Genomic DNA, 26,779 nt, shown 5'->3' on the forward strand with positions numbered 1-26,779 from the left:
TAAACCGAAACATTGATGTTCTCTTGCTCTTGCTATAGCATTGCTAGCTAAGGGAAGAACCTGATCTTCTGGATGTGGACTATACTCCAGTCAAAAATTAGGAGATATCATGGCAGACTCTATATCCTGGCGAGGAGTTAAATGTGTTGTATTCTCTGAAATGTTTACTACAGACCTGTGCACACAGTAAGTGCTAAGTGCCTCTGTCACTTGTCTTCTGGGTGACCTGGGGCAAACTACTTAACTTCTCTGGGCCTCAGTTCCCTCATCTGTAAACAATTTTGTTAATCAGATGTTCATCCCCTTGATTCTATTTATTGCTATTGTTCTTGTCTGTCCATCTCCCCTGATTAGACTGTAAGCCCGCCGAAGGGCAGGGACTGTCTCTATCTGTTATCGATTTGTACACTCCAAGCGCTTAGTACAGTGCTCTGCACATAGTAAGTGCTCAATAAATACTACCGAATGAATGAACAATGGGGATTAACACTGTGAGCCCCTCAGGAGACAACCTGATTACCTTGTATCTACCCTAGTACTTAGAACAGAGCTTGGCACAAAATAAGCACTTAACAAATACTGCAATTATTATTAATTATATAATTAATGATATAATGATATTATTATTCATAATAATGAATTCCATTGATTGATTGATTACTTAATAGGCAATCTCCAGAAGATGATATTCAATCACATCCATTCTTCTAACAGCCTGAGGAAGAATAGTGGGAACATTTTGAAGAAGAAAGCAAAGCTTAGAATGAATGTGACTCAGTACGGTGCATCAGCACAGTGGGCAGTCAATAAATTGTAGTATTAGGACAGAATCTAAGGTCCACTATTGATAGAGGTCTCTATAATTCTATTTATTTACATTATTCTCAGATATGTTTTATTCTGGGTAAAAGATGAAAGTATATTTCTTTTACTCATGAAAATTACATTTTTAATGAGGGGAAAACCATTCTACTTTTAATTAGTGGAATTTATAATAAAGGGTCGGGTCACCAATCTAAAAATAGTTCATCTTTCAAATATTATGTGCCAAAGGGAAATTGATGTCAAAATCATTTAATTTGGATTCATTTAGCATGATTCTTTGGAGTAGCTCAGAGCACACACAAATATCTGTTCTTCATCATGGAAGATGACATTGTTTAGCAATGAGATTTCATCGATGTGCGTGAGTGTCATGGAGTGTATACTCTTCCTTGCTGGATCCAAGAAAACCCTTTCTAGATCCTTGTCAAGACAGGCTTAGTGTTTATCCCAAGGTTGCTTAGTTTGGGATTTGGGTGGATGGTGTGGAAGAGATATACTATCTGCCAGCAGAGAAATCATAACTAAGAAGGGTAGAAAATTTTTTTCAAAATACGATAAAGCCAAACCACTAAATATGTGGCACAACTGTGGGAAAAAACAGGACAATACAGATCTGATGTTGCAGTCGTTAGAAAAAGGATGACTTGGAGCACCAAAGGGTGGAGAAGTTGAAGAGAATGGAACAATGTGCCAGGCGTTCAGACAAGCAACTGTAACAGCACTTTGATGGTTACGAAGTAAGTGCTCAATAAATATCGATCAATTGATTGATCGGTCCTATCAGTCACACTTGCACGCTCAGCTGAAATCTCATTGTTAGTAGTGACAACTTGCAATCAGTGACATTTACTGACCTCTTCTTGTGTGCACAGCACTGTACTCACCATTTGGGAGAGTAATAATAATCATAATGGTAGTATTTGTTAGGCACTTACTATGTGTCAGGCACTGTACTAAGCACTGGGATCTATACAGGCAAATCCGTTTGGACACAGTCCCTTTCCCTCATGGGGATCAAAATCTTAATCCCCATTCGACAGATGAGGTAACTGAGGCACAGAGAGTGAAGTGACTTGCCCAAAGTCACACAGTAGGCAAGTGGTGGAGGCGGCATTAGAACTCAAGCCCTTTTGACTCCTAGGGACCGGCTCTATCCACTCGTTCATGCTGCTTCTCTACTAGACAATAGGATTGGTAGACATGATCCCTCCCCACAAGAAGTTTACAATCTAGTGGGTTATCTTGGAAACTCAAAGGACACTGCTCTCTCACCCTCTTTATATTATTATTACTATTATTATATTTGTTAAATGTTTACTTTGCATGAAGTAGCTGGCGTAGCTACAGATCAGTCAGCTTGGACCCACTTCCTGCCCCACTTGGGGCTCGCAGTTTAAGTCACGGGGAGAAACGGGGTGTTCTGCGGTACGTCATCGATAACGTGACTGTCCCCAGGACCTGAGGAGTGTTCAAATTGCTGCAGTTGTCTCAGATGCCAAGTGGGAGGGATCTACTGCTTAATATGCCCCTAATGCTTACTAATTACACAAGACGTTATCCAGACCATATAGTCTACAGGGTTTCTGTAGAATGAAGACACCTTCAAGGTGAATTGTTAAAATATTGTCAGTCATTTTGTCAAAGAAGCCCAGCTGTAGGTTCTAAACAGCAAATGAGTAGAGGCCTGAAATTACACTGGGCCACCAGAACCACGTAGACAATCGTGATCCAGAGATCATGGAGGTATTAGCTCACTGAGTTGCAACACTGCACATCAAGTTAAGCCCAGGTAAGATTACTTAATAAAAATTGATCTACCTAAGGAGCATTCCTATGTGACAGAAGCCACCTTATTAGATCAAGTGTTCTAGGACTGAGGTGAGCCTTCCTGACTGAAAGAGAAGCAGGAGATGAGGAGGAAAGCAAAATGGGTTTTCCTCATGTGAGCAGAAACCTTGGCTTCCACCCACTTTTTCCAGTGAACTTTTACCTTTGTTATCACTTTTTTTTTCCCTTCAGGGGTATATCAAATTTCTATTTCTCTTTTCAGCGAAGGGCAGCTCCAGGGATGGGAAACTTTGTTATCTATCTCAGTGGGAGGGCGGAGAGATGAAGCGAGGTTATTTTTGTTTGCCATTTGTACCTTGTGAAAGGTCCAAAGGGCACAGAGTGATCTCTGCTCTCTCCCTCCCCATCAATTTCTTCTGCTCTGCCATTTGACTTGCTGGGCTGCGTTCTGTCACATACCGGACCCTCTTGGCTTAGTCCTTTGTTCCCAACCGGGTATATTTCTTCAAATTTCCTCCTGCTATTTACCCGACAGCGAGCATGGGAGACCAGGAGGTTATCTCGTTCTCCCAGGGAATCCGTATGATGTTTTATGTCATGAAGCCCAATGAAACTTCGTTCCAAAGCATAGAAGAAGTTCCCGATTACGTAAAGAAGGTGAGGTCTCTGGGAAGAAGGGATAGTTCTGTGGATGCTAACAATAAGATAATAATATTAATTGGGGTATTTGTTAAACTCTTACTCTCTTCCAAGCACTGTACTAAGCGCTGTGATAGATACAAGGTAATGGAGCTGGAAACGGTCCCTGTTCCACCTGGGGTTTACAGTCTAAGGAGGGCAGGGGGAGAGGCATTGAATCCCCACTTTGCAGATGAGGAAACTGAGACCCAAAGAAGTTAAGCAGTTTGCCCAGCATCTCACAGCAGGGTAGTGGGGAAGATGGAATAAGAATCTTTTTTCCTGCCTCTAAGGAAACTTTCACGTATTCTATTAGGCCACACTGCTTCTCAAGCAGTTTTTTTTTTCCTTAATCCTTTTTTTCCCTTAATCCTTTTTTCCCTTAATCCTAAAGGGTGTACCTTTTACAAATGGAAAGCCTGGGACCTTGACAGAAATTCTCACCGTACTCTAAAATCATTTTTCTTTCATTCCTTGTCAGTCCAGATTGTGATTTGTCTTAAACCGTGAGGCAGCAGTTGATTTTTTTGTATTTCCTGAATGTCAATTACTCAGTAGCGCTCAATAAACCTCAATATTATTTCCATCGCTATCTCTGAAAAGCTGTTCAAAACAAATTTACCTCAATATCTCTAACCCGACTGTCCAAGAAAATTTGGACAGAACAATTTCACTATGAGCACATAGGTTAGCAACCAATAAGCGTAGTTACCCCCTTTTCTCATTTCAACTCAAACCAACCCTTCTTGGAGAAATGGCATTTTTCACTTCTCTTCTGATGTAGCCGGGAATCAGAAAGTACATTAAACACCGAGCTCATGAAATTCCACCCCCACACAAAGTGGTTATTGCTGCTTTTAGTGACTTTGACAAGCAAAACCAAATTGGAACAAGACTTTCTGATGGAATTTGGAAGGCTTCAAAGATTAGTGTCCAAATGTTTGGATACTTAGCAAACCCAAACCTACTTCTTACCTCATTTTAAGGAATTTAACAGTAGACTTCTCATGTAGAGAACGAGAGAAAAAATAATCACATTTACATCTAGGTGCAAGTTCTTCTGAATATACATGAGATCTACACAGTACCCCATGATCCAAGAGTAGGTCATTCATTCATTCATTCACTCAAATGTATTTACTGAGTGCTTATTGTGTGCAGAGCACTGTACTGAGCACTTGGGAAAGGGCAATACAACTAGAAACAGACATATCACCTGGCCACAACAAGCTTATAGTCTAGAGGAAAACCTGGAAAGTGTTCATTTATCAAATTAAGAATTAATTGACCCAACTCACATTAAGAATACCTGACTTAAGAACTTTCAGGTAAAGATGCATCCAAAATTATTACTTTTTCCAAGTTTAATTTTGAATCATTAAAAAGGAGTCAATAATCTGGAAATTAAAAGTCCACAGATATAGAGAAATTCCCAAATAAAAGATATCTCCCTTAGGTATTGGTTATGTATTATCATTTTTCAATTTTTTTGTCTCAATGTTTGTTTCTGGGGAATGATTTATTCAGTTTTAGCCATTTAATATTTGCCATAGTCAATCAATTGAGTTTATCAAATGCTTACTGTTGTGCAGAACATTGTTTAAGAGGTTGGGAGAGTACAATATAACAGAGTTGTTAAGCACTGTATATGCTCCCAACAAACTTACAATCTAGAGGGGGATGGAGATAAGAATATAAATAAATGGGAAGCAGCATGGTTTAAAGGAGCAGAGCATGGGCTAGGGAGTCAGAAGGCTCTGGGTTTTAATTCTGACACTGTCATTTGTCTGCTGTGTGACCTTGGGCCAGTCACTTCACTTCTCTGCTACCTTATCTGTGAGATGGGGATTAAGGCTGTGAACCCCAAGAGGGAAAGCAAATGTATCCAACCTGATTAGCTTATATCTACCTCAGCACTTAGAACTATGTGCCTGAAACATAGTTACAGCTTAACAAATACTATCATCATCATCATCATCATTATTATTATTATGAATAAATTACTGGTATGTACATAAATGCTGTAGGATTGAGGGAGGAGTGAATAAAGACTGCATATTCAAGTGTGAGGGTGACATAGAAGGGAATAGTTCTGCCTCCTTCCTGCCACTCCCCTGACATTTCTTGATTTAGGAACCTTGATTTTTTCACCTTCAAATTAATTGTCAGATTTCTATACACATGCTGACATGGGCTTTCCAAAATTTATTGACTGTTCAGAATGGCAACGCTACTCACAGGGTTACCTAGGAGCAATTTATCAGTGCCCTCGAGTTCCTCATCTTCATTTTTGAGGCACTCTCTTATTTTTTTGTTTTGCTTCCGTTTTTACTTTTGCAAAGGAATTCAACTGTGGGCATTTGGTAAATGACTTAATCAGGAAATGTGGGAAGAATTTCATCCGTATTGTATACCAACTGCACCTGATAGCATTTCTTCCTTGGAATTTCCGTTCTAGGCCACTCCATTTTTCATTTCCTTGCTGCTGCTTGAGTTTCTTGTCAGTTGGATTCACCAGGGGAAGCCGGCAAGTCGGGTCGATGACGCTTTAACTTCTCTCTCAGCAGGTGTCCTGTCACGACTTCCAAGGTAAGCCACGATACATTCATGAATTCAATGTGACAAAACAAGAATAAAAGGCCAATTTTAGACAGGTGCTTTCAACATTAGAACGTCTCAGTTATGTCCATATTATCTTTGAGAAAATTAATCCGTGTTAGAAGAATTCAGTTGGGAAGATGATCTGGAATTTTCAAATGAGTTGGACCACAATAACAAACGTTCTGGAGACGCTGAGTTCGCTGATTATGGACTTGTTTCAGAATTATCTGAAACAACGATGAAACGTCGGTGGAACGATGCAAGTGGGAAAACGAAACCTCATAATAACTAATTTCACACTACTAGGGTAAAAGCAATTCATGGTGGTAATGGTTAATCCTTCGGTCATATTTACTGAGCACTCACTGTATGCAGAGCATTGCTTGGGAGAGTACGATATAAATGCTTTCCATTAGGTCAAGCACTGTAGTAAGCACTGGGGTAGAAATGGCATAGGCAGATTGGACACAATCCATGCCCTTTTCTTTCATTTCTATATTCCAAAGGTTACTCCTACCCTCAACCATACACTCATATTCAGAAGCAATTCTCGTTACAGAGTAATGAAGAAGTCTACCATCAAGGCAGGTGAACCTTGCCCTGAGACTGATAAGCCGCATGTAGACTGTGAACCCGCTGTGGGCAGGGATTGTCTCTATTCATAGTTGAATTGTACTTTCCAAGTGTGTAGCATAGTGTTTTGCGCACAGTAAGAGCTCAATAAATATGATTGAATTAATTTAATGAATCATGATAGTGCTACTGAATTTATATGGTAGCTCAGTCACATGAATGGAGGAATCTAACCATTAGCAAAGTCATCTCTGATCAATCAGTCGATCCATAGTATTAATTGAGCACATTGTGTAGAGAATTGTGCAAATCATTTAGAAGGGTATGACGGTTAGGCGACCCAATTCCTGCCCCAGCAATGCTGACAATTTTGCAAGGGAGACAGATGATGAAATAATCATTCGATAGTATTTTTAAGTGGTTACTCTGTGCAGAGCACTGTATTAAGTGATAGAGTTGGTAGACATGATCTCTGAGCATGGCATAGCGGATAGAACATGAGCCTGGGAGACAGAAGGACATGGGTTCTAATCCTGGCTCTGCCACTTGTCTATGTGACCTTGGGCTAATTACTTCACTTTTCTGGACTTCAGTTACTTCATCTGTAAAATGGGGATTGAGACTGGGAGCCCCATGTGAGACAGTGACTGTGGACAACCTGATTAACTTGTGTCTACCCCAGCACTTAGAACATTCATTCATTCATTCAATTGTATTTATTGAGCACTTACTGTGTGCTGAGCACTGTACTAAGTGCTTGGAAAGTGCAATTTGGCAACAGATAGAGACAATCCCTATCCAACAACGGGCTCACAGTCTAGAAGGGGGAGACAGACAAAACAAAACAAGTAGACAGGCATCAATTCCATCAAAATAGATAAATAGAATTATTGATATATACACATCATTAATAAAATAGAATAATAAATATGTACAAATATACACAAGTGCTGTGGGCTGGGGAGGGGGTAGACCAGAGGGAGGGAGGTGAGGGAATGGAGAGGGGAGGAAGAGCAGAGAAAAAAGAGGGGCTCAGTCTGGGAAGACCTCCTGGAGGAGGTGAGCTCTCAGTAGGGCTTTGAAGAGGGGAAGAGAGCTAGTTTGTCAGATGTGAGAAGGGAGGGCATTCCAGGCCAGAGGTAGGAAATGGGCCAGGATTCTATGGTGGGACAGGCACGAACGGGGGACTATGAGAAGGTGAGTGGCAGAGGAGCGGAGTGTACGGGGTGGGCAGTAGGAAGAGAGAAGGGAGGTGAGGTAGGAGGGGGCAAGGGGATGGACAGCTTTGAAGCCAAGAATGATGAGTTTTTGTTTCCTGCGAAGGTTGATAGGCAACCACTGGAGGTTTTTGAGGAGGGGAGTGACATGCCCAGAGCATTTCTTTGGAAAGATAATCAGGCAGCAGAGTGAAGTATAGACTAAAGGGTGAGACAGGAGGGCAAGAGATCAGAAAGGAGGCTGATGCAGTCATCCAGATGGGAAATGATGAGAGAATGGACCAGCAAGGTAGCGGTTTGGATGGAAAGGAAAGGGTGGATCTTGGCGAGGTTGTGTAGCTGAGACTGGCAGGTTTTGGTGACAGATTTGGATGTGTGGGGTGAATTGGAGAGTGGAGTCAAGGATGATACCAAGGTTACGGGCTTGTGAGATGGGAAAGGTAGTAGGGTCATCCTCAGTGATGGGAAAGACAGGGAGAGGACAGCGTTTGGGAGGAAAGATAAGGAGCTCAGTCTTGGACATTTTGAGAGGTGGCGGGTGGACATCCAGGTGGAGACGTCCTGAAGGCAGGAGGAGATACGAGCCTGAAGGGAGGAGGAGAGAACAGGGGAGGAGATGGAGATTTCGGTGTCAGTATGTAGAACAGTAGAATAATTATTACTATTTGAATCATTGGTTTATTTATTGAACATTTACTGTGTGCAGAACACTGTACCTTCTCTTTTGAACTGCATCAACTCAGGGCAGAAACTTAGCTTTACCCATCAGCTATTTTTTTTTTTTTTTTTTAGGCCTGGTCTCAAAGTTTACTAATGGCATTGATTTGGTACTGTCTAGAATCGATATAGGCTTGATGATCTTGATTCAAGATTGCAACTATTCATTTGATTGTATTTATTGAGCACTTACTGTGTGCAGAGCCCTTACTAAAAGCTTGGAAAGCACAATTCGGCAATTTAGAGAGACAATCCGTACCCACACCGGGCTTAAACTACTGGATGGGAGAATGTTCCCTTTCATTATAATCAGTCAGTCATTGATATTCACTGAGCACTTACTGTGCAGCAGAGGACTGTACTAAATGCTTGGGAGAGTACAGTCCGACAGAATTGGTAGACTCGTTCCCTGCTCACAACAAGCATACAGTCCAGAGGGGGAGGCTGCAGCCTTGGGAGAATACAGTACAACAGAATTGGTAGACATCAATCAATCAATCACTCGTATTTATTGAACACTTACTATGTGCAGAGCACTTTACTGAGCGACTGGGAGAGTACGATACTGGGAGAGTACAATACAACATAATTAGCGTACATGTTCCCTTCTCTTAATGAGTTTCCAGTACAAAGGGGAGATAGACATTAATATAAATAAATAATTTATTATATACAATTTAAAGATATATACATAAGCATTGTGGGGTTGGGGGTGGGGAGAACATCCAACATCCAAGGGTCATGGATTGATGTGCTTGATTTTACAGAAGCAGATTACAGGTAAGGGGAAGCAACCAAGTTCAAAGATATGTATGTATGCTCTGTGGCATGAGGGATGAGTAAGTAATTAGGGGAATTTCTTTTTTTTTCCCCTTAAATGATATTTGTTAAGCATTACTATGTTCCAGGGACTGTAATAAGAGCTCTGCCACTTGTTTGCTGTGTCACCTTGGACAAGTCACTTTACTTTTCTGTGCCTTAGTTACCTCATCTGTAAAATGGGGATTGAAACTGTGAGCCCCTACCAGGGACAGGATCTATGTCCAACCTGATTTTCTCGTGTCTACCTCGGTGCTTAGTACAATGCCTGGTACATAGTAAGTACTTAACAAATACCACACTTATTATTATTACAAATAATCAGGTTGCACAGTGTCCATGTCCCACAGTGGAATCACAGTCTTAATCCCCATTTTACTGATGAGATAAATGAGCCACAGAGAAGCTAAGTGACTGGCCCAAGTTTATGCAGAAGACAAATGGTGGAGCCAGAATTAGAACCCAGATCCTTCTGACCCCGAGGCCTGTGCTCTACCCATTAGACCACGCTGCTTCTCCAGTTACGAAAATTTGGATCTGAAAATATGAAGGGTAGAAAAATGGACAGAGTTCTAGATATAGAGCTATAACTACAGTAGAAATAAGATACATTTACATCTTTCTATCTCTATGTAACAATATCACATAGATTTAAAGTAAAAATGGTGACTCGGTCAATACCAAACTCGCCGCATCACAATTACTGCTCGTTACTGAACGAGTGTGAGAGGAGAGGAAGTGTAGGAAAGAGGAGAGTCTGGACGGCATTGTCGGTGCGAAAGGCGCATCTTAAGCAACAGGTCTACACCAGGAAGATGGGGTGAAGAAACATTCCAGGAATAGTTTCCCTGGAGGTCCAGGTGTTTGCGTTAGTGTCCCCTCTGAATGTCCTCACTCCAGCTTCTCAATCATTCTTCCCGCCCCAGGGAGCCTTTGAGTCAGCTTTATTTCTCCCTTGCTTAGTTCTTTGAAATTGTGAGAGCCTTTTTCATCGTTGTTGTTGTTGTTCTTCCACACGCTCGTTTCCTGAGAACCATTGCTGTGTCCCACCCAGTAGGGCAAGGGGGCTTGTGTTTTTGTTTTCTTGGTATAATAGAAACAAATGGCGGCAAAAAGGGAAAACTCCACACACCGATGCAAATATAATGAGGCCTCGTCAATGCCACAGTGTGGTTTCTATCTCCGTGGACACAGTTAAGAAGAATTCGGGCCACAAAGAGTTTCTTTGTAATTAAGAGTTTTCACTTAAGGTTAATTTACATGAGGTGCCCATATTGTCTTCTTTCTGTTTTTGAAGGCAGAGCTTTGAAAATTCTCTAATTATTTGCAGTTGGCTTCCAAATGGCTTAAATGTGTCTTTTTTCCCTCCTCATTTTGCTTTCAAAGAGTCGTAGAAATAATATTAAAAATTCCCTAGGCCCTAAGTCCATTTCATTATTTCAAAAGCTCTAGGTGTATTCCTCCTGCTGATCTCATGAAATTAGTTAGGTATATAGAAATGAGATCAATTTTAGCCATTGATGAATGCTCAAAATCATGGTGTTGTCTCAGAGAAACCCTGGAGATTTAAATGTGTTTCACCTTCTCTTTTGAACTGAATCAGACCACTGGGCGAAGCTGGGTGTTTAACCCATCACATTTTTTTTCCTTAGGCTTAGTCCCAAATTTGACTTTGTCTAAAAACAGTATAAATTTGGTGGAATGGGGAATAGGGATGGGGAATGTTGGACTTCATTGCAATCAATTAATCAATCAATGGTATTTATTGAGTGGTTACTATGCGCCGAGTACTGCACTAGATGCTTGGGAGTGTACAACAGAGATCTGTCTACTGTAGGTGGTAAACACATTCCTAACCCACAACGAGCTTACATTCTAGAGAGGAAAACAGACACTGATATCGATAAATAATTTACGGATGCAGATTTAAGTGCTGTGGGGCTGAGGATGGGGAGAATACCAAATGCTCAGAGGGTGCAGATCCAAGTTCATAATAATAATAATAATAATAATAATGTTGGTATTTGTTAAGCACTTACTATGTGCAGAGCACTGTTCTAAGCACTGGGGTAGATACAGGGTAATCAGGTTGTCCCACGTGAGGCTCTCAGTCTTAATCCCCATTTTACAGATGAGGTAACTGAGGCACAGAGACAAGGCAGAAGGAAGAAGGAGTCAGGGAAAAGAGGGATAAACTGGTGAAGGTCTCTTAGAGGAGATATGACCTCAATAACGTTTGGAAGTTGGGAATGGTGGTAGAATGGCGTTTATGGAGGGGATGTGCATTCCAGGTCAGAGAATGCTTGCCCATTCTGCTTATTGGGTGAGAAATTTGGGATGATATTCACTAGTATTCAATTCACATAGGTCTCTTTCCAAAAATAAGTAGGTTGTTCTGTGTGCATGTGGGTGCTCAATTGTTGGCCATTACCCAGAACTCTTTTGAATTCACAAAGGTTTCACCATGCTTGAGTTCTGAAAGCAAAAAGTGGCATAACTAAACACTGCACTATCTTCCTTTCTCTAGAGTTGCTCTTCTATAGAATTAAAAAAAAGGCCTATTATCCTTTTTCAGGTTAGGCTTGAATACCTTTAGCATGTTATAAAATGTCAGTCCTTGTTAAGAGAATATAATTATGGTACTTGTTAAGTGTTTGCTTTGTGCCAAGCACCGTTCTAAGCACCAGAGCAGATACAAGTTAATCAGGTTGGACACAGTCCCTGTCCCACGTGAGGGTCAAAGTCTAAGTAGGAGGGAGTAGATCTAATCCCCTTTTTTACAGATGAGGTAACTGAGACATGGCAAAGTGCAGTGACTTTCCCAAGGTCATGCAGCAGACAAATGGCAGAACTCAAATTAGAACCCAGCTCCTCTCTGACTCCCAGGCCTGTGCTCTTTCCACCAGCCCACGATGCTTCTCCGTTGCCGATTATCTGGCACTAAAATAACCTGATCATTTCAGTCTAATTCAATCAATAAATCAAATTTTTATCGAGTACCTCTTAAACACAGAGCATTGTCTTAAATACTTGGGAAAATCCTGTAGAGCAAATCGATCCAATTCCTGAATTGCAGTTTTTCATTGCGAAAAGGAATTTGTTTAGTAGAGGATGTGAAAAGAGAGGATACAAATGTATCATTTAGTTCATTTGATAAGCATGACGGAATAAGGTAGAAGGATTAGATCTCCCTCTCAGTCCCTACTTAGCATGAAGAGAGAAGGGGAATTTGACAGAAACAGCTAAAACAATGTTTCAGCCTAACCCACAGCATCAGGGGAAATCGCAGTGCAAATCATTAACAGCTGAGGGTTAGATTAACACGCCATTGATTGTATCCTCTCCTAGGGACTAATTTTCGTTTTCTCAACTAGCTGGAGAGGTTTGCCACTTCCTTAGAAAGTCTGTGGCTGGAAGGAGTATGGTGAGTGTCGGCCTCTTCATCCTTTTGTTAGAAAATGGGCTTCGGGAGCATCACTGAAAGGAGCCGTTTCAGTCTGTGAGAAGAGAAGCTGTGGAGACCACAAACATATTTTTCCACTTCCCAGCCTATGTCATGGAAATGGTGCCTGCAGACCTTGCGGAAAAACAACGTTTATTAGCTCTTCCCAATTTCATTGTTACATAAAATTCAAAGGATCGTAAAGATTAGCAGCCCACCTCTTTGGTATTGTTACAGATGATATACGCTGTATCTTGAAGAGCGGAATGTAAAGGAACAGTCTAATCATAGACTAGATCATATCTTGTTTACAGGTCTGTCTTACAGGCAAGGATGTGTAATAAAAGTCCAGCTGCACTTAGGGCCAGATTCTGGGCATGAACGCACTTGTTTAATCCTGCTGGACGTCTAGGATGGGCAGCTTATAATTTGCGATGTATATCCAAATAATTTTTGTTTACTGAAATTAGACTAGCATACTCTAAGCAGAGACTTTTACATTATAACATTTCCTCTGCATATATATGGTAAAGGAGCCAAATTCAATATAACCCCACACCCAAGCTAAAACTAGTGAGGTGAGGAAGAAATGGGAAATTTCATTGACTTTTTATTGAATCTAATCCTAATAAAAAAGCATGAAACATGGCTTGTGAAATCCTGCTACTGACTTAAATGCTCATGAGTAAAAATAATTGCCAGTTGGTTAGGGGGTGTTGAGAGCTGAATTTCTAACCTGGACCTAGAATTTTGGATTCCAGTTTATTTTTGTTTTTTTGGAGCATTTTTTTGAACAAAATGCATTATTCCCAGGGAAATGTTATTCCAGATGTTAACTTCTTTCAGAATCTGCAGGATTCTTTAATTTACTCCGTGGAAATAGCAGATTATGAATGTAATGTATTTGGGGACCATGCAGGGCTACTTTATAGGGATGAAGCATATGTTTCTAGATGCATATATCTGCCACTTTTACAATGTGCATACCCAACATATGCCTATAAGTCATTTCAGCTAGGTCATTCTGGTCTCTGGCAAAATTTTCCATTCCTAATTTTCTGTTTCCACACAGCATTCCGGTTTATCAGGATTTTTTTTTGGTTGGTTTTAAAAGGAGGAAACGAGATCCTTTAAAATGATTTGCCCCTTCCTAACAATATTTAAATTGGATATCCATAATATGTGTTTAGCTTAGATAGCAATGGCAACTTTGGCACTTTTAATCTATAAATGAGTTGGTGGAAGTGACATATATGCTTATTTACTTAAAGGGGATATAGTTCTTTCTTTCTAATATCAAACTTAAGACTTGTTAAAAGTAGAGGGATTGCAAAGTTCTACTAGAAAGGCTACATTATCTTAGGACTAAAGGCCCATTTGTGTCCCTGTTTAAAAAAGCATTTGTCGTTTCCTTTTAGGGCTTACTCTCTGAGTCTGTGAATATCCTCTTGTCAGTGTTAATAATTAAGGAAAGTCAAGCACGGAAGCTATTAGACCAGTCTGCCGTTGGGAGTTTAAAACAAAAGCAGAAAAAGTTCCAGGGTTCTTAATCAAATTAGAGTTGTGAATTTAATTATATTTAATATCGTTTCTCTGAACAATTAGAAATAATTTCCCCAACCTGTCATGTTATTTTGATACAATGTTATTTTTTCTCATTGCTCTCCGGTATAAGTCGTATCGATCGGTCTGACCCGCGTGGGCATAATGACGTTTCATTGCAAAAGGACCCAGGCAAACAGAATCACAGTCTCTGAGGGATATAGTATTCTGCATATACTAAATATTGAGGAAAAAGTGGTATTCCACTAGATGGAGCAAAGTGGCAGCAATTTTACAGATGGGCAGCTGGATTTGCAAGGTCAGCATGTAGAGGTTGTGGAGAAGCAAATATTTCTCTCTTTATGATTCAAAGCAGCCTACTTCTGAAACTGAATATAATTCCACTCGCGACATTCTTATTTTCCGAGTGAGGAAGATCATTAAAAATGAAGATGATTCTTTCGGTCTTCATTATTCAGTTTTCCACATTACGGACCGGGTGTGCTCTTTTAGAAAATCACTGAATACATATTTTCAGGGAAGGGAGTGAAAAGGGGAGAGGGAGATAGAGGTACTTGATCTGCAGGAGTTGCGGCTACATGAATGAATGGGATTTTTAAAGGACATCAAAATGCTGATAAATCCTTACCGGAAGATTCTCCTTTTCCAAGGTTTTCTACATAAAACCTCCAATAGATATACTTTCCCTGTTTTGTTCACATACCTATTGAGAGATGCCATTTATCATATCTCTAAACCTGGGGTGTGGTGGGGCAGAGAGGAGTAGAACTTTTTTTTAAAAAAAAACATCTGGAGCAGCAATCAAGCACCCTACCAAACCATCAGCGGAACTGCAGATTCACTGACAGGTCAAATTCCTAGTGTCAGGGGAGAGAACGATGTGGGTGCGTAAAAAGAACCCTCCTCTTCAATTGGAAGGATGAACTACAGGCCCAAAGACAGCAGTATGTGATAAGGCACAAGACACTTTAGTTCTAATACCAATAATAATAGTGGTATCTATTAAATGTTAACTATGTGCCAAGCACTGTACTAAAATGCATGATAATCTACACAGACAGTCCCTGTCCCACTTGGGGCTCACAGTCAAAGTCCTGAGAATGATTTTCTAGGTTTAGGAAACCAAACCCAGAGTCCACAAATATTAAGCACTCCTTTCCTCTTCTCCCTTTCCCTTCTGTGTCATTGGAAAGAATTTGGGCTTGGGAGTCAAAGGTCATGGGTTTGAATCCCAGCTCTGCCACTGTCAGCTGTGTGACCGTGGGCCAGTCACTTTACTTCTCTGTGCCTCAGTTACCTCATCTGTAAAAGGGGGATGAAGACCGTGAACCTCACGTGGGACAACCTGATGACTCTGTATCTACCCCAGCACTTAGAACAGTGCTCTACACATAGTAAGCGCTTAACAAATACCAACATTATTACTGTGACTTGCTCCTTTTATTCAATCCCCTTCCCAGCCCCCCAGCACTTATGTACATATATCTAATTTATTCATTTATATTAATGTCTGTCTCCCCTTCTAAACTGTAATCTCACTGTAGACAGGGAATGTTCTTGTTTATTGTTCTACTGTACTCTCCCAAGCACCCAAGCTCTGCACACAGTAATCCTTTTATAAAAACAAATGACTGACTTGCATACCCTCCCCAGAACTAATAGTAAGAATGGCATTTGTGAAGCTCTTACTATGTGCCAAGCACTGTTCTAAGCATGGAGGGTGGGGGAAATACAAGGTAATCAGGTTTCCCATGAGGAGCTCACAGTCTTAATCCCCATTTTACAGATGAGGAAGTGAGGCACGGAGAAGTTAAGTGACTTGCCCAAAGTCACACAGCTGACAAGGGGCAGAAAGGGGATTAGAACCCATGACTGCTGACTCACAAATCTGTGGCTTTTCCACTGAGCCACGCTGCTTGTATTGTGCATTGCTCTGCACATAGTGAACACTCAATAAATACCACTGGTCAATTATTTGATGTGTGCATGGATGTTTCTGTTATTCTTTTTGTTGATGTTGCTGATGATGATACTTTGAGGCAAAAATCACCACAACCAGGGAATGTCTTTGGACATGAATGGTGTGATCCGAAAGACCAGTGGGAGTCATATGTACTGAACACCTACTTGGTGCAGGGCACTTCAATAGGTGCCTGGGAAAGACCAATCCTAAATCAGAGAATGAGCATAGCTCAGTGGAAAGAACCCGGGCTTGGGAGTCAGAGGTCATGAGTTCTAATCCCGGTTCCGTCGCCTGTCAGCTGTGTGAATTTGGGCAAGTCACTTAACTTCTCTGTGCCTGTTACCTCATCTGTAAAATGGGGATTAAGACTGTGAGCCCCATGTGGGACAACCTGATTACCTTGTATCCTCCTCCCCTAGTGATTAGAACAGTGCTTGGCACATAATAAGCGTATAACAAATGCCATCATTATTACTATTATTATGAAATCTGTCTTTTCAGTGAGCTTACCCATGCTTTTTCCAATAGGCCACACTGCTTCTTTACTGTTTACCTAAATCCCACAGTCACCAGTTAGTGACTGAATGGAAACTAGAATATAGGAATTGAATCATTATTTTTATCATTATCATTATTATTATTAATAATGATTGTGACAATCTACATACTGAGGTAGATACAAATGAATCAGGTTGGCCACAGTCCCTGTCCTCCATGGGGCTCACAGTTTTAATTCCCATTTTACAGATGAGGGAACTGAGGCCCAGAGAACTAAAATTACTTTTCCAAAGTCACAGAGCAGACAAGTGGCAGAGATGGAATTAGAACTCAGGTCCTTCAGACTTCCAGGCCCATACTCTAACCACTGGACCAGACTACTTCTCTTAACCCTTTCCAGAGAAGCAGCAAGGCCTTTTGGAAAGAGCAATGGCCTGGGAGTCAGAAGACCCACCTTCTAGTCTCAGTTCCACCACTTGTTTGAAAGGTGACACCCTGATCAAGTCACTTAATATATCTGTGCCTTAGTTTTCTCACTGGAGATAAGATGCTTGTTCTCACTCCCCCTTAGCCAGGATGTCCCGAGTGGGGCAGGCATTGTTTCTGATAATCTTGTATCCACTCCAGCACTTAGCACAGTGCTTGGCAACACTGGAAGCACAAAACATATATCATCACCACCATTATTATTACACTAGACCATCACCTCAGGAGAAGTTAGGCCTCCAGGTAATTTTAAATTAGTTTTTTTTTTTTGTACATTTTTTGTCTCAAGGTGAGGGTTTAGAAAGCTTGAGTTAAAATTCCAGAGACTAAAGTCATTTTAAGAAGGCAAAGGAAAAGAAAGGAAGGAGCCTTGGTTTAATATTCAGTGTCTGGAGGGAACATTTTGGAAAATGTAGGTGCTATTTCCTGCAATCAAGGGCTTTCCAGAGCTTGATAATCATTTCCCAGCTGTATCATTTTGTTGAATTGTTTTTAGTCGTGGGTATTTCATGGCTGGTTTTGCATGTTAAAAATGGGAGAGGATCATATTCATCTCGCTGATAGAAAGCAGGGAATAGAACTCCCACAGCTCCTCCCGCTCTCCCTCCACCTTGAGGGAAGTTTGGCTTTGTGCTAAAGTGTGAAAAAAGCCTTGACTGTAGTATGTCAGGCATATTTCAGCTCGATTTGTGTCAACCCTAATAAGTCAGTTGACAGGCTAATAAATTGGGTGTCTACTCAAAACCTGGCACCTGTACAGGAAATAAAAGGGGATTTCAAGTGCAGGCGGGTTCACTTTGTTTTGCAAAGGGAAATTTTTCAGGAGCACTCTCTTTCTTCCTCTCCCACTCTTTCCTTCTCCTTCTTCCCCCCACCCACCTCCTTGTTTCTTCTCTCCTTCCCCCTTTCCCTATCCCCCACTCTGCCTGTCCTCTCTCTCTCACTCACGTCTCTCCCTCCCTCTTTATTTCCCACTCTCTCTCTCTCTCCCTCCATTCCCACCCCGCCTTCTCTCTCTTTCCTCTCCTCCTTTCTTTCCATCTTTCTCTTACTGAACTTACTTTCCAATTTTTTTCCTGATTTGGATGGTACCTCTTTTCTTCTGAAAAGGCTATTTTCAGAACATCTCTGGCAGTGAATGTTTTGACCTTTTCCCTCAGAAGGGCAGCATTTCTGAGCGGATGGAGCTTTTAATAAATTGGTTACCACATAATAGCCTCACGAGCGACTGCCGATTATTGGAAACACCTTGCGTTATTTGCTCACCATTTTTGGATGGCTGCACTTTTGCCCCGGGCTGTACTGGAAATGGAGGGGTAACTCTCGTGTTAAAGTTTTTCAGCAGAAACTCAGGAACCCAAGAAAGAAAGAAGGGGGGGGGGAAATGTCCCTCTGGACATTCAGCTAAATTTTCCTGTGAGTGCCTCACACTTCAGAGCTAAATTCCACTTCAGTGGCTTACTAGCAAATCTGGTCAGGGAAACTGAGGTCTTTTTGTTTGTTTTATTTTCCTTGGGGATCTAAAGGCAAGGATAAAGTCAGGCAAGCATCCTGTCAACCTCCCCCCCCTTTTTTCCCCATCTGCAGTGGAATCTCTTGGAGCTGATGGACACATTTGAGAATCAGGAGGGTTCCAGAAAGTAGTTGGTCCTCTAGAGAAGATGGCTATATAGAAATGTCTATATTGATTGGGAAGAAGAGTAGAATGACAATTTTCTTTGTTCTCGTAGATGTTAGGATTTGGTTCATCAGTGTCATAATTCTTTCAACTCAAAGCATATAATGCTTGAAAGATTACAAAATGTAGGCCAACAAGATTAAGGCTTAGGGTATGCAATCATTTAAAAGGCAAGGCCATAACATGTGCTTTTCTCAGCATGAAAGCCCCTGATTTCTGGATAACACTATGAAGGCATAGATGGGGGAGGATGGGTATGTAAGATTTTGCAGTAAACTCACCATCCCTACTCCTTAGGATGCTGTAGAACTTTGGAAGATTACAATTTACTCGTAAGGACACGAGCAAATGTTGTGTGCAGGGAATATGTCTATTTATTGTTGTATTGTACTCTCCCAAGTGCTTAGTACAGTGCTCCACACACAGTAAACACTCAATAAATATGATTGAATGAATGAATACCACAAGCTATACTATACTAATAATGATATTTCTTAAATGTTTACTATGTGCTAAACATGGTGTTAAGCACTGGGGTATTAACAGGATAATGAGAGCAGACATAGTCCCTGTTCCACAGGGAACTCAGGGAGAACAGGTATTTTATCCCCAGTGTACAGATGAAGAAATGGAGACTGAGACAAGGGAAGTTAAAGTCAAGATGGCCAGGTTTGAAAACTTGGGTGACCCTGGACAGTGGAAATAAAAGACTCCAGGTCAAGTGAGAAGGAACTTGGCATAGAGAATAGAGCACAGGCCTGCGAGTCAGAAGGTCACGGGTTTTAATCCCAGCTCTGCCACTTGTCTGCTGTGTGATCTTGGGCAAGTCACTTCGCTTCTCTCAGCCTCAGTTTCCTAATCTGTAAAATGTAGTTTGAGACCGTGAGTCCCCATGAGGCAGGGACTGTGTCCAACTCAATTTGCTTGTATCCACCCCAGTGCTTAGTAGAGTGCCTGGCACATAGTAAGTGCTTAACAAATATTATTATCATTTTTATATTATTATAAAGTACACCTTTTCCACATGCTCCCAGGGCACAGTGCCCCGCCCACTCCAACACTGCCAAGGCTAGTTTTAGAAGGGCAGGAGCGAGATGGTGGCCAGGGCAGGGGGTGAAGCAAGAGGAGGGAAGACTGTTTGTTGTCGAATTGGCCATATGGGCCGAGTTGCCCTTTGAGACACTGAGTGGGTACTCAGAGGGGGATCTTGGAGCTGAACTCAGGGAAAATGTTTAGTGCCCATTGAATAGAGAAAACTTCCCTTTAAACCAACAGGTAAAAACCATGGAAGACAGTATGGTCTAATAGAAAGAGCATTCAGGAAACTTAGGTTCCAGTTTCAGTTTTGTTAGTCCCTTTAGCCTACTGTGTAAGCTCGCTGTGCCTCAGTTGTCTCATCTGTGAAATGGGATGATACCTGCTTTCTCTCCCTCTTAGATTAAGAGCTCTCCATAGGACAGGAACTGTGTCCCATCTGATTATCATATGGCTGCCCCAATGCTTAGCACACTGCATGTCATTAATGGTGTTTGTTATTTTATCATTATCACGATGATGATGATTATTATCATTATTTTTCAATACTCAATCTAAAACAATAGTCCCTAAAAGTGAGCTCTATGAGAACCAGGGACTGTACCTAATTTGACTTTCATTTTCCTTTCCCCCGGCACTTATTCTCATGCTTTGCACACAGGAGACACTCAATAAATCCCTCTGAATGAATGAAAAGGACTTCCTCCTTCACTCCTTGAGGTCAGGGATACTTTCTACCATCAGTATGGTGTACTTTCCCAAATCCCTAGTCCAGTGTTCTGGATAAAGTAAACACTCAGTGTCTACTTCTGATTAACATTTACTGACTTTGAGGAGTGACTAGTAGTTCTAATATTCAACAGAAAGCTTGTGTCATAAACTTATATTTCAAGCCCACTGCAAATGAAGAGTCTTTGACTCAGGAATGTTTACAATAAAAATGGATGTGTTTGTCTTAAATGTTAGAGCACGTTCATGAACATGTCTTTATATCATGGAAAAACACTAAGACTCAAAGACCTCATCAGCTAATTGCCAAAGGTTGACTGGACTGTGTCTACTCCATCCAAAAAAACACAATCATTCACTATGGGTAGAATTCAGGGTAAGGTATGTCAGGAAAATGTTACATTCCCCCCAAGATCTATCGATTGACGAGCTATAGAAATACGGTGTGCTACCTTTTACGTTCTCTGAAGTATTTAGGACAGTAATCTGCAAATATAGGAGCTCAGTAAATATAATTCCCCATCTAGACTGCAAGCAAGTTGTGGGCGGGAAAAGCAACTGCCAATTCTGTTGTGTTGTACTCTCCCAGGAACGGTAAGCCCTCAATAAATAATACTGATTGATTAGTCTACAGAATAAGATTCCAAATCATCTGCCTAGAAAATTATGATACTTGATTTTTAAGGCTACAAAATACAGGGAAGATAGAGCTTTTTTTTTTAAAAAAAAAAAAGAAGCACCTTCAACCAAGGGATGTCACTGGAGAAAACCTCCAAGTTTAAGTTAAAAACCAAATTGAGCCTTTGCTACATCTATCATGGAAAGTTCCCTGATTATTTTTCATTCATAAAATGTTCTTGCTAAGATGAGAAGAGATAAAAGCACCTATGAATAATGAAGGATGAGAGGAGACATGATTGAAATCTACAAATCCATAGAAGGTGCAGACAGGGCAAACACAGAATTGCTGCTGTTCATCAAATCTCAGAACAAGCGTAGGGAACACTCGCTGTGGCTTCAAAATGGTCGGTTCAAAGCCAGCAAAGGAAAATATTTCTTCACCGAGAGGGTGAAAGCATATGGAATTTGTTACTGTAGGAAGTTGAGCAGGGTGAAAATATCAGCAGGTTCCAGGGGGGTTGGGGAAAATTGAACCGGTAAGAGGATGTGACTGAGAGTCAGAAGACCTGGGTCCTGATCTTGGGTCTGCCATTTGCCTGCTGTGTGTCTCTGGGCAAGTCACTTAACTGCTCTGTGCCTAATTTTCCTCACCTGTAAAATAGGTACAAAAATAGCTGTTCTCTTTCCCCCTTACACTGTGGGATAGGAACTCCTCCCACAGTAAGTGCTCGAAAAACTTTACTGACAGATTGAATGATTGATTGATTCTCAGAGGTAAAATAAGAGATATAGTGAGTAAAAGTTGGAATTATTAAATGGACCATCCCTAACCATTGGGATTGCTGTTAAGGAGAGCAAGCGATCAAAGATTCCACCAAACTTCTTATGGAGATAATACTGTCCTCGATGGGTCTCATGACTGAGACCTAGTAATGACTTTCTGGCACTCATGTTCTTTTGAGTTCTTTTAAAATATTTTGCAATCCCATTGAACATAAACATTCAGAGAGATTCTCTCTCCAATAGGTAGTATTCCCAAAACTCTTTAGGAAAGGAAAAATACTATACTTAAGGAACTCTTCCTACCTCTCCTAATGGAACGTTGACTTCAAATAATAACACTTATAGTATTTGTTAAATGCTTACTATGTGTCAGCCACTAGACAAAGTGTTGGGGCAGATACAAGCAAAGTGGGTTGGACATGGTCCCTGTCCCTCATGGGGTTCAGAGTCTCAATCTCCACTTTACAGATGACGTAATTGAGGCACAGGGAAGTAAAGTGACTTGCTCAAGGTCATACAGCAAAGTGGTGAAGCAGGATTAGAACCCATGACCTTCTAACTCCCAGGCCCATCCACTATCCACCACACCATGCTGCTTCTCTGATCAAGCTCCTAAAATGATCATGCTCGTGGATGGTAAAACTTGTTAAGCACTTACTATTTGTCAGGCACTATACTAAGCCTTAGTTCATTCAATTATATTTATTGAGCACTCTGTGTGCCCAGAGCACTGCACTAAATGCTTGGCAGAGTGCAATATAACAATAAAACAGAGACATTGCCTGATCAGGTTGGATACAGTCCATACCCAACATGGGACTCACGCAACAGTGACTTCTGGAAGGTCACGCAGAAGACAAATGGTAGAGGGGGTATTAGAACCCTAGTGACCTGGGATTTAGGAGTCCTGGGTCATGACATAGTGGATAGAGCGCGGGCCTGGGAATCAAAAGATCATGGTTTCTAATTCCGGCTCCACCACGTGTCTTTGTGATCTAGGCAAGTCACTTCACTTCTCTGTGCCTCAATTACCTCGTCTGTAAAATGAGGACTGAGACTGTGAGCCACACGTGAGACAGAGACGGTGTCCAACCCTATTTGCTTGTATTCACCCCAGCGCTTAGTACAGTGCTTGACACATAGTAAGCACTTAACACCCTAATCATTATCATTATTATTATTAATAATATAGCTTCTGCCACTTGGGACAGGGACGGCGTCCAACCCAATTTGCTTGTATTCACCCTAGTGCTTAGTACAGTGCCTGACACATAGTAAGCACTTAAACACCTTGGGTAAGTCATTTCACTTCTCGGTGCCTCAGTTACCTCATCTGTAAAATGGGGATTAAGACTGTGATCCTCATGTGGGACAACCTGCTTACCTCGGATCTACCCCGGGGCTTAGAACAGTGCTTGGCACATAGTAAGCACTTAACAAGTACCATTATTATTATTATTAAAATGGAGATGAAGCTCTACAAACGGAGCTAGTAATCTCTACCAGCATGAATGATTGATATTTGCCCCAGGAAAATATGGGCCTCAAGATCCATTTTCCACTAATAAGCATGTCTTCCAAAATCCCTTTAATTTGTGCAGTGATGCATACTATTTTGGATTATTGTAACAAGGACAAATTTGAATATGTTGAAAACTGTAAAAAAAAAAAAAAAAAAAAAAAAAAAAAAAGACCGGTCGCTCTTACCCCAAGAAACAGGGAGAACAGTGGTTTTAGAATGAATGTGACCAGGATAATACAAAAGTATTACTGATCTAATGGAATCTATAAAATGTCTGAGAAAGGACTCCTGTTGCTCTTTCAGTCTCTTTTTCAGGAGCTTTGAGATATCCAGTTATATTTATATCTGGGAGAACTTCCGACTCTTTGGTCTTCCCTGGGATTCTCCATGGACGTGGTATCTGACTTTCCTGGGCGTTGACTTTGGATACTATTGGTTTCATCGCATGGCTCACGGTAGGTCTTGCAACTTATGATTTGTGGATCGGATCGTTTGGAATTTTGTGAAGGTTGACACTGGTGGATTCCATTGCATTCTCTGGGAGATGATTTGGAATCTTATTCTTTGACTAATCAGTCAATGGTATTGACTGAGTGCTTACTATGCACAGATCGCTGTACTAAATGCAGTCCGGTACGAGAGAATTGGTAACCACTTTCCCCGAACACAACGAACTTTCAGTCTAGAGAGGGAGACCGACATTCATTTAAATAAGTGATTTATAATATAGAGTACATAAATCCCGTGGAGTTGAGGGTGGGGAATATATCAAGTGCCCAAAGGTCACAGATCCAAATGCATAGATGACACAGAAGGGAGAGGGAACCAGGGAAGAGAGGGATCAATCAGGGAAGGCCTCCTGGAGGAGGTGTGACCTTAAATTAGCTAAATTAACAAGTATAAGGACAAGATATTTTCAGCGGCTTTTTTCTCCCCAGAGCCTAAAGGTTTGGACAACACTGGATACAATATCATCGTAAGCATAAAGTCCCATTCCATGCTTTATTTCAAGGAATACTCTCCCGGCATACATGAGATATAGTGTTGCAAGAAATATGATATGCCACAATCAAGAGGGAGCAAATGTGAACTCCAAAGTGCACTGTAGCAGCCGGGCTGTGTAAGGACGATGGATTAATTCCAGGGATTTGTTCACTTTATTCAGTGTCTGGGCATCATTTTCACATTCCAAATGAAAATGTAATTGGCTCAGTATGGAGTGTATTGATGCACATTAGTGTTACCATAGTATTGCAAAAATACTTACCTAAGGCCCAGACCCTGATTTTGACTGAAGCAGGCTCGGTCACGGGACGTGAAGAAGAGGAAAACTACCTCTGAAGATCTTGAGGATCAGGTAAGGGGTGGATGTGGAATGGAGAGTGAGGGGAATGGGGAATATGATCTTGGAGAAGCAGTGAAGAGAAGTGGCATGGCCTCGAGGAAAGAGCGGGGGCCTGGGAGTCAGAGGACCTCAGCTCAGCTCTGCCACTTGTTTGGAGTGTGACCTTGGGCAAGTAACTTACCTTCTCTGCACCCCAGTTCCCTCATCTTTAAAATGGGGATTCAATACCTGTTTTCCCTCCTACTTATTCTGCAAGCCCCATGTGGGATGTGTAACTTCCCCATGCTTAGTAATAATAATAGCAATAATAATAATTACGATAATTGCAGCATTTGGTAAGTGCTTACTATGTGCCAGACACTGTAACAAGCGCTGGGGTAGATGCAAGGTGATCAGGTTGGACCCATCCATGTCCCACATAGAGCTCACAGTCTTAATCCCCATTTTACAAATGAGGTAACTGAGGCACAGAGAAGTTAAATGCATTGTCCAAGTTCACAGAACAGACAAGTGGTGGAGCCATAATTTGAACCCTGGTCCTCTGACTCCCAGGCCCTTGCTCTATCCATTAGGCCACACTGCTTCTCTATGATTGGAACACGGCAAATGTGTCAAACATAAATATCGTAAACTCGTCATCTAGACCGTAAGCTCGTTGTGGGCCGGGAATGTGTCTATGTTATATTCCACTTTCCCAAGCGCTTAGTACAGTATTCTGCACAGAGTAAGTGCTCAATAAATATGACTGAAGAAAAACCACACTTTAAAAAAATTAGTTTTAGAGCTGTATGACAGTAGAAGCCGATGGTAGGGATGGCTGCCTGCAAGTACCAGGCTGCAGAGACTGGGAGGGAGGAAGAGATTCAGTCTTGAAACAATGCCGGGGAGAGGAACTCGGCATTTCAGTGGGTGGCTGAGCTGAGTGGGTGGGGAGGAAGGAAGAGGAAGAGACCTGGAATAATACTAAGAAAAATAGGCGGGGAGAGCCACGGGGGTGGGGGATTGAGGTCAGAATGAATAACTGAGTTCAGCTGTGTGTGTGGGAGGACTTATGACTGAATGACCTCCAGAAGCGATAGTCCTTATGCTACAAGATGGTCAACGTTAAAGGCCACCTTATTTTTTCTCCGGTAGGATGCTTTCTTTAGATTTTCATCAACTGGCAGTTAGAAAACCCCCTCCATCCTCATTGTATTTTCAGTGAATGATCTGTTGAAAAAGTTCACTTTTCTCTCACGGCTGCCTTTGTGCAGGAAGACAAGGGGACAGGTCCCGTAGACGCTTCTTAGAACACGACTCTTCCCTCCCTTCACTCTTTCTAAGTGGCAGTTAATTAGTTTAGAACAAAACATGGCCAATGTTATTATTAATAGTAATAATAATAAAGGTATCTGTTAAGTGCTTACTATGTGTCAAGGAATGTTCTCAGCACCGCAATAGATACAAGCTAATCAGGTTGGACACAGTCCCTGTACCACATGGGGCTCACAGTCTAAATTCCTGGATTTTACAGATGAGGTAACTGAGGCCCAGAGAAGTTAAGTGACTTGGCCAAAGTCACACTGCAGACAATGGCAGCCTGACTTTTGTGATGGTGATTGCCCTGGGCTCCATTAAAATACATTTGAGAAATTCAATCCAAACACTCCAACAGTCTAATCAGAATAATAATAATAAGTATTCATTCATTCAATCATATTTACTGAGTGCTTATTGTGTGCAGAGCACTCGGAAAGTACAATTCAGCAACAGATAGAGATAATCCCTACCCAACAACGGGCTCACAGTCTAGAAGGGGGAGACAGACAACAAAACAAAACAAGTAGACAGGCATCACTACCATCAAAATAGATAAAAAGAATTATGGCAATTGTTAAGCACTTAACAATAATAATA

At 41.3% G+C, this 26,779-nt stretch overlaps 1 protein-coding gene across 3 annotated transcripts in view; it reads left to right on the forward strand.

Moving 5' to 3' along the window:
• The first annotated feature begins 3,022 nt into the window (after window positions 1-3,022).
• AGMO (alkylglycerol monooxygenase) overlaps window positions 3,023-26,779 on the forward strand; it is a 342,244-nt gene continuing 318,487 nt past the window's right edge. For all 3 annotated transcript variants that reach the window (XM_029071245.2, XM_029071247.2, XM_029071246.2), the window contains exons 1-3: window positions 3,023-3,270; window positions 5,750-5,880; window positions 23,842-23,993. In XM_029071245.2, the coding sequence (XP_028927078.1) occupies window positions 3,154-3,270; window positions 5,750-5,880; window positions 23,842-23,993 (400 nt within the window). In that variant the 5' untranslated portion in view covers window positions 3,023-3,153. The remainder of the gene's footprint in view (window positions 3,271-5,749; window positions 5,881-23,841; window positions 23,994-26,779) is intronic.

This window comes from Ornithorhynchus anatinus, chromosome 8 (assembly GCF_004115215.2).
Source record: "Ornithorhynchus anatinus isolate Pmale09 chromosome 8, mOrnAna1.pri.v4, whole genome shotgun sequence".
NCBI lineage: Eukaryota > Metazoa > Chordata > Mammalia > Monotremata > Ornithorhynchidae > Ornithorhynchus > Ornithorhynchus anatinus.